At 53.7% G+C, this 8179-nt stretch overlaps 1 protein-coding gene across 1 annotated transcript; it reads right to left on the reverse strand.

The window, feature by feature from the left end:
* Positions 1-532: 532 nt before the first annotated feature.
* LOC132357995 (nuclear RNA export factor 2-like) lies at positions 533-7694 on the reverse strand. Its single transcript, XM_059911938.1, has 18 exons — positions 7543-7694; positions 7156-7309; positions 6463-6546; positions 6237-6347; positions 6046-6126; positions 5838-5907; positions 5603-5691; positions 5376-5483; positions 5082-5191; positions 3245-3281; positions 2794-2862; positions 2655-2710; positions 2404-2511; positions 2239-2297; positions 2015-2130; positions 1877-1919; positions 1243-1315; positions 533-704 (listed from the first exon to the last, which is right to left on the reverse strand). The coding sequence occupies exons 2-18, from the start codon at positions 7249-7251 to the stop codon at positions 533-535; spliced, it is 1482 nt and encodes a 493-aa protein (XP_059767921.1). The 5' UTR covers positions 7252-7309; positions 7543-7694.
* Positions 7695-8179: the final 485 nt, after the last annotated feature.

An 8179-nucleotide genomic window follows, 5' to 3' on the forward strand; every position in this document is an offset into this window, starting at 1 on the left:
CTCTTTGGACCCCTCTTCCCCATTCAGCCAAAAGCCTCTCTTTCTCTTTGTCTCTGCCTCTCTATTTCCTTCTCTCTCTCTCTCTCATGATGAGACCTCATTTTCTGTAGATAAATATAGAAATATATAAACGTGCATAATAAATATGTAAACACCTACATAAGCAAACTTACAGGAAGATATGATGAAGATGAAAACATTCAACGGTTACCTTTGGGTAGTATGTTTTGGGGTAATGATTTTTTTCCCCCTCCACATATACTGTGACATAAACAGTGGAATGAACCTCATGCACACTCCTGAACACCCAACTGTCTGTTAATACAGAAGCAGCATCCATGAAATTAATAAAAATAATACAAGGCTGCTCAAAATAACTAGTTTCATATGTAACACGAATGAAATGCTCAGATTAAAAATGACTGAAATAAACAAGGACAACAAATTAGCTTCAAGTTCCCATTAATCACTCCTCTACTCCTCCCAGCTCCCTCCTATCCCCACGCAAACCCAGCACTCACTTCTGAGACCACTAGAGGTTCACCTCAGGTGGGGTGGAGGACGCCTGCATGATGTCCTGCTGCTCCTGGGAGAGGATGTGCATGGAGCTGGAGGTGGGCGTAGGCACTGGGATGGAGAACACACTCTGGGTCTCACTGGGGCTGGCGTCCCTCACAAACAGCTCGTCATTCACGATGCACAGACTGAAGGAAAAATGGGCCCTCAGACTACGCCTGGATGGACACCCACACCCCCAATATTGACTCTGCTCCCACTGGCACTCAGCAACCAGATTCCTCCCACGCCCCTCCTGTGTCTGTCTCCCAGGTTCCTTGACTGGTACCTCTGGCCCTCCCCACAGAGCCCACCTTTGGAGAGACTGTCCACCATCCTCACTCGATTTATAGGTTTATCCCCAACCCACGGGCAATTTCGCATTTACCCTTTACCACAGCCCAAGGTGTGGACGCTCTGATCCCCATTCTCAGAAGAAGACACTGAGTCACAGAGAGGTCATGTGACTTGACCAAGGTCACACAGCGAGTGAGTGTTGGGTCAAGGAGAGAACGCATAGGCCGATTCCAGAGCCCATGCTCTTCTTAACCACTAGGCTAGACTGCTCCTGAGATCTCCCTGCTGGCTTTCCACAATACCGAGTAAACCTAAGGTCTGCGCCACCACATTCCCAAGCCCCTGAGCCCAGGCGGGGATGGGCATTCCCGCCCACAACAGGGCTCTCACCTGGAGTAGCTGGCAGGGTTAGCGATGAAGGTCCGGGTGAAGGCACGCACACAGCCCTGAGAACTTCCTTCTACTTCAACAGGAAACAAACAACAGTACCCCTTAGAGCCGCACGTGCTGTACACGCTCAACCGGCGGTCCCCAGTCAGGCTGTGACTGGACACTCATGCTGAGAGGGCAGTTGTTCACGGGGGCAGGGTGTCGGGAATCGGGAGGGCAACTATAGGAGCAGTCTGCGCCCAGTGACAGGGCCCCTGACAACCACTACACAGGTTCACGGGATGCGTTTTTCACAGCCGCCCAAGAGGTGGATACTACTACCCCATTTTGCAAATGAGGAAACTGAGAGGTTAAGTAACGGCCCAAGTTCTCAGAGTGAGTATCTGGGATGAGAGCCACCAAACTCCGCAGCCTGTGTCCCCAACGCCCAGGGTGTGCAGGACAGGCATGGACACAGCTCAGACCTGGATTGTCTGTGGGAAGCCTGAGGGCTGGAGAACACAGTGGGGAAGGGGAGGGGAGGGGAGGGGAAGGGAAGGGAAAGGGTCAGGGAAGCTGGGTGGTTCTGGGAGTGAGCCTGGCCAGGGGGAGGCAGCAGTGGGGCATCTGGGGAGGGGGCTCTACACACACTCACCTTCCTCGAACACCCCGCTGACGGAGAAGCAGAGCATCGTTTCCTGAAAGGGAAGATCCCAGGCGCCCAGTCACCACCTGCACCTCCTACCCACCTGCGGCTTCCTGGGCCCGCCCGAGGGAGGAAGCAGGCGCTCACCGTCTGGAACCACGTGTCCACCACGAAGGAGATGAAGTCATGCTGAGTCTTGGGCAACACACAGAGGGTGTGCACAATGACACGATTTGTGTGCTTCAGCAGCTGGACCCGCAGGTCTGTGAGGGGAGGGGAAGCGAGCGACGGTCAGGGGCTGCCACGGCCTGGGCCCTATGATTGACCCCTTCACCGCCCTTTCCCACCCAGTCTTCCCATCACACACTCACGGGGGTCCGTGAGCTTCTTCATATTCCTGCTGTCCTTGAAGTACTTGCACAAGCTGCTTCTAGGAGACAGAGAGCAACAGTGGGTGGTGGGTGTTTGCAGGAGCTGGCCTGTGTCTCCTGGGGAGCCACACGGCCCAGGAGCAGAGCCTGTGCTGTGATACTCACGGGGCTGGGTCCTCGGGGTGGAAGGGAATGGTCAGGGAGAAGCAGGCCTCCTCGTGATAAAAAGCCACGAGACACCGTCGGTCTCCATAGTCATGGATCAAGTAGAACCTGAGCGGGAGCAATGAGGACAGTCTATCTCTGTGGTCTGGACCTCACATGAGACTTGGAAATTCCCCTGAGCAGACCTGTGCTTAGGTGGCCTCACCTGTCCTCGCCTTCCCACCCTTGCTCAGCTTCCCCCAGGTACTTACTGCTGCAGGAATTGCAGGACTTGTCTCTTCAGCTCATCAGATCCAAAGTAGCTGCCCTGGAATCAAATGGCATTTGAGACTATGCAGTGGATAAAGCCTCCCTGCAACACCCCAAATGTTGTTTGATCCTCTTCCTCACCTTGCAGGTCTTTAATACGCAGGGAGTGTCAACATCAACGGTAACTGGTGACGGTAACTCCTGGCCATCCTGGAGAAGGGAAGAGGAAGTCAGGAGTGGAGACCAGGGGAGTTGCCCTGGATGATCGGGGAAAAGGATGGGCCCAGGAGGGTGAGGGTCAGAGGTCAGGTGTGAAAGGGCCCTGGAAATTCCATGGGAAAGCTTACACTGGATGTCTTCATCATGAGGTCCTGGAAGTCTCTAGTGTTATATTCAACTTGTGTGTGTGCGTGTGTGTATTTATGGGTATTTTTCCAGCAAGTCTATCCATGTCATTTTCAGGAGTCCATGCCCCCCAAAATGGTTAAGGTTCTGATGCTAATATGTGATCTAGGCAAGACCCAAAGGGCTTGAGGGCAGGTGCAGAGGCCACCGACATTCGTAAGAGACAATGATTTATGTAGGCACTTACCAGGCGTAACAACTTCGGGAAACATTCTCTGATGGCCCTGTCCAAAACCAAAAATAGAGAAGAGATGGTTGATAGTTCAAGGTTGCAATGCTTCCTTTGAGTTAAAACAGTAATACCATAAACAGAGATCAGTGTGTTCTGGCCCATCCAGCAGCGCCCTTTGCCCACCTCTGCTTCTGATTTTAAGGGTTTTCGGTCCACTTCCCTGTTGAGCACTGAGCATCTGTCATCTTACTGTCTGAAAGGCACTGTCTCCTCATCTCTCTCAATACCTTCACTTTAACATTCCTTCCCTCCCTCCCTTCCTCTCCTTCGCCTGGGTAGCTCCCACCCAGACTACTCGCACTCCCTTCTCCAGTGCCACAGGGAGCAGCATTTCAAACCCATACTGCAGGGCTTCCTTCTCCTCCCTTCCTTCCTCCAGGGCCCCACTGAAGGCTGTGGGGAGAAGAGGGAATGGGGTGGGAGCCCGGGGCTCTGCTACCTCACTGGGGGTCCAGCACTCTGGCAAGACCCGGACACCCCCCAGGGATGGCCCAGGATGCTGGGCCAGGGAGGTGAGTGAGGTGGGGCTCAGGGAGGGAGATGGAGGGGATGAAGGCAGAAAGGGAGTGAAGGTAGGAGGGGAGAGATGAGAGAGACATAGGGGCACAGAGACAAGGGAGAGAGAGAAAACAAAGGGAAGGGAAAGAAGCTCTCCCGTGGTCGGGGTCAGGGAAGAAGAGAGAAGAAAGGGGAAACGGCGCCCCTGTTGCGGCTCTTCACCTGCCCCAGAATCGCCCAGACACACCAGGTAGGAATGGAAAATATGCACATGTTGGGCTGGGGCCCCACTGGATGCTGGTTGAAACTTTGTCACCTGTGTGAGTTCAGCCAGACTTGGGCATGGGAAACAGGGCCGCCATGGGGGCACATCTCCCCCAGAATGAGGAAAGGGTCAGGTCCCAGCTCAGTATGGGGCTGAGGATCCGTGGCCCAGTCTTATGATCACCGTCTTCTCTCCTGATGACCCCTGCACCTGTCTGAGTTCGTTCTTTATCTGAGGAATCGTACCTGTCTCAGGCTGCCCAGGGCTCCTGTGAAGGACCAGACGGGATGATGTGACGTGTGCAGGGAGGGATGGGAAGTGCCCCTGAGAGCCCTGTCCTTCTGTCTCCTCTACCACCTCTGCCCTCTGCCTTCCACTCCTGCCTCAGGAAGCCCTCTGATCACTGGCGGGGGCCCACGTCTGGCCCCTTGACTCAAGGAGCCCTGCTTTTTCCCAAGGAGGCTCCAGCTCCTGGCATTGGGCCAGCAGAATGGATGTCATGACAGCAGCCACCCACGGCCTCAGCCCTCAGCATGGCGCACGAAAGCCCCCATGTCAACCTGGGAGACGAGGGGGGGTCCCCTTTGGAGGAAGGGGAAGAGGGCCCCTCTCAGAACGGGGGAGGCAAACGCCATCTCAGCACGAAGAAGGAAGGCTTCTCTCAGCAAGAGGCCCCGGACTGGAGGACCCTTCTCAGTCCAGGGCGCCAGCATCTGGATCAAGGCTGGTCGCTCCTGGTCCTGGTGAGGAGGAGAAGCCCTGCTTCCTGCGGCACACTCTTGGGAGGCCTTGGCGGAATATAGCTGGGCGCAGAGAGCTGGAAACAGACCCCAGAGCCCCTGCAGAGGTGAGCAGGTCAGGGGAAGGAAACTCCTCACCGGTGATAGGCACAGAGAGAGCAGAAGGTGGGGCCTGTGATCCTCCCAGAAGACCAGGGCTGCCACCTTTGGCAAAGGGGCACTGTCACAGATAGTCTAGGCTCCCACGGGTGAAGGTCACCAGGAAGGGTGACAGGGTGTTCACACTGACCTTACATAGGTGGACTGGTCTGGGAAGGTGCCACACAATGGGTTCCCTTGCAGCCACAGCTCTTCAAGCTTCAGCCCTTTAATCTTCCTCAACTCCCACGCAGAATTCAGCTGAGAAATATGGGGCGGAAGTGGGAAAAGGTATCCCAGGGAAAGAGGGTCATCCGGCTCTCTGCACCCCCAGCCCCCTCCCTCCCCCACAGGTACCTTCACCTGCCTCCTGTCATCACTCTGATGGCCACTAACACGCCCCCCCCACTCTCAACCAAACTTTGATCTGGCTCCCTCTTCTCACCTCATTTTTGGAGAGGTTCAGGATCTTGACCGTGGGGGCCATCTGTATAATGTCAGACAGGCCATCCAGCTGGTATAGTTTGTTGCTGCTCAAGTTCAAGGACAACAGCTTTGGGGCAAGAAGAGGTAGAGTGAAGGTTACTATCTAGGACCTTGGAGACAAATCTGCCCTCCACCCCATCTCTTCCACCCCCTACCCTAATACCAGCACTGGGCCTACAGCCTCACCTCAGGGAAATTCTTTTTGATGATCTGCAGGGTGGCAGCCATGCAGTTTCTTCGATTCAGAATTATATCAATATCATGGCCCACCAAGTCTTCAGGAAGGAGAGGGGAGGGAATCAGATGGCTGAGTGGGGTCTGGGGCCAGCACCAGCCCCTCCCCACGTTACCATCCCTAAGTCTCCCTCCAGGAAGACCCCTCTGCCCTCGCCCAGCCTAGAATTACTGCTGTCAGCCGTACCTGGGTCATCGTGGATCCTCCGGAGGTCAAGAGCTTGCTGGGAGACATCAAATCGTATGCTCAAGGTCAGCTGCAGAGAGAGAGATGGAGAGAGCCGCTCTGAGGCTGAGGTAGTGGCAGGGAAATCGGGGGCGAGGGGAACAGGGGGCTGGAGGAAGGAGAGGTGGGTCTGAGCGCTGGCACACAAAATGCCTTGAGTCTGCATTACTTTTAGCTGCTCCATTTCTTCTGGCTTCAACTTATCCCGCACAGAGTAGGGAGCAGTGGAGGGGCTGACAAACACAGGTATCTGCAGGAAGAAGAGGTGGGGTAAGCACCAGGAACTCTAGTTCCAAAGAAAACAGCCAGCCCCTGGCCTGTACTCCTTCCTCAGGATGAGGTACAGGTAATGCCTGCGACACACACCTTTCGGCTCTCCTCGTCACAAATCTTGTAGCTGACATCCATCAATGCAGAGGCAGTGCTAGCTTCCTGGACAAAGAACCGAGCCCCATTTTTCACAAAGTGGAACTACAGGGATTGAATGCAACAGCAATAGTATCAGAAGCCAACAGACCCTGCTGAACCAGGTCTCTCTCTCCCCCTTCCCTGTGCCCACGCGTCTGGCTTCGGCATCCTCTCTTACGTCCACTGGAGTGAAGGGGACACTGCAATGGCGCTGGATTGAGTTCATTAGCCATGTCCTGTCATACTTTACCCCATAAGGAATCTAGGATGAAAAGAAGGGATGGGAGAGAGGACAGACAACAGGGAATTTAGGCTGGAGGATGAACCTTTTCCTGTTCTTTTCCGGCCTTCTACTGAGCTTGACAGGGTTTCTAAAGAAGGGACCACTGGCATGATTTCTTACGTTTGTGCGTAATATGGATTTCCTAAATACTCTTTCTCTCCAGTCAAACTCTCTTCCAAATAATCAAGGTGTCAGAGATGATCTTCCTTTTATAAATTTCCAGGAGATCCTACCCAGTGCAGACACTGCTTGCCCCTCAGACAAGGTCTCCAGAGGCTCGACCCTCCATCTCCCACACTCAGCTTGCCAAACTGAGACCTCCAATGTGGAGTTGCTCCATATCCTTGGCAGTAGTTTCCATCTTTGCTCTGAGACAGGCTCCTCCGTTCTCCTCACAGTCAGCCTGTTCCCTTTACACTGCTTCTCTGAATCTGCCCTTAGATGAACAAGATTGTTAACTCCTGGTCATAAAAAGGACAGCTTACAAGCTGTCCCCAGTGAAATAAACCAGTGTCTCTACATGAGACCAACACAACTCCCCCTGACTTTTCTCTCTTGCACATTCCATACATTTTTCAGGATACTCACGGTGACCCTGAACCAGCTCCCTGGGGTTCCATCTTGTGTGTTCTCCTGCATTTCTCTCTCCAGAGGTTTTCTGTTTCCCCACACAGTCATATGCATGTGGCCTTCACTGTGCCATCTCACACTCCTCTCGTTGCCTCGGATGGTACAGGGAGAGCTGCAGGGGGGATGTGGAGAGAAGGAGGGTGAGTGGCCATACGTGCTAAGAAAGTCTTCTGTACACCCTCGTCTCTTTGACACCAGCACTACAATTAGGATTGCTCAACCATTATTTCACTTCTAGCATGCTTCAGTTTTGCAGTGACAGAAGAAAAACAAGTCCACGGAGAGTGAGAGAGGTGCATAGTCCCAGGGGCTGCTGTGTACAAACCCTGCTGCCTGGTCACTTACTGTCTTACTTCGGGGTCCTCCTGGACATCCCTCTTCACCACGTTTCCATCATCCTCCTGGAGGTGTGAGGGCTGAGGCTCACCCCCACCGTGTTCATAATGAGGGCTCCTCTTGCCAGAATTACCTGGGAAAGAACTACAACCTTTCTTTCTTCCTTGAGGTGGTCTACCACCATCACTGTATTCTGAAAAGAGGAACAAAAATACAGGTTTGAAGACACATCTGTGGTGCACTTACCACATACCATGTCTTAGGCTAACAGGATGGTAGGGCAGGCACAGTGCCAACCTGGCCTAAGGGACCAATCCCACAAACCTCAGAAAGGACACTCTTCTGCCTGTGCAGAGAGGACAGCCTTATCCGACAGATGGCACTATCAGGGGAAGAATCGAGGAGGAGCAGGATGAGGAAGAGGAGGACAAGGAGGAGAAAGAGGGAGGAGAAGGAGGAGGGAGGAGAGGACAACTGCGTTGAAACTTTTAACACAGTGGAGCAGGACTGATAAGGAACCGAGGTGTATGCGTCCATGGGTTAGACTGGACACCAGTCATATATGTACCAGGAAGGCACCCGAATCTTGCCTTCTCTCAGGACCTTCCAACAACCACACCAATACCTCTCTCGTGCTTCCCAAATC

The sequence above is a fragment of the Balaenoptera ricei genome, chromosome X (assembly GCF_028023285.1).
Source record: "Balaenoptera ricei isolate mBalRic1 chromosome X, mBalRic1.hap2, whole genome shotgun sequence".
Classification (NCBI taxonomy): Eukaryota; Metazoa; Chordata; class Mammalia; order Artiodactyla; family Balaenopteridae; genus Balaenoptera; species Balaenoptera ricei.

Bases quoted from the DNA above. Each gene is read 5' to 3' on its own strand.
- LOC132357995 (XM_059911938.1), bottom strand. From the start codon at position 7,251: ATGCATATGACTGTGTGGGGAAACAGAAAACCTCTGGAGAGAGAAATG. The intron at 6,127-6,236 runs GTCGCAGGCATT...TTCTTCCTGCAG, and splicing joins AGGAGAGCCGAAAGGTGTGT to ATACCTGTGTTTGTCAGCCC. The intron at 1,920-2,014 runs GTGAGCGCCTGC...CTTCCCTTTCAG, and splicing joins TGGACACGTGGTTCCAGACG to GAAACGATGCTCTGCTTCTC.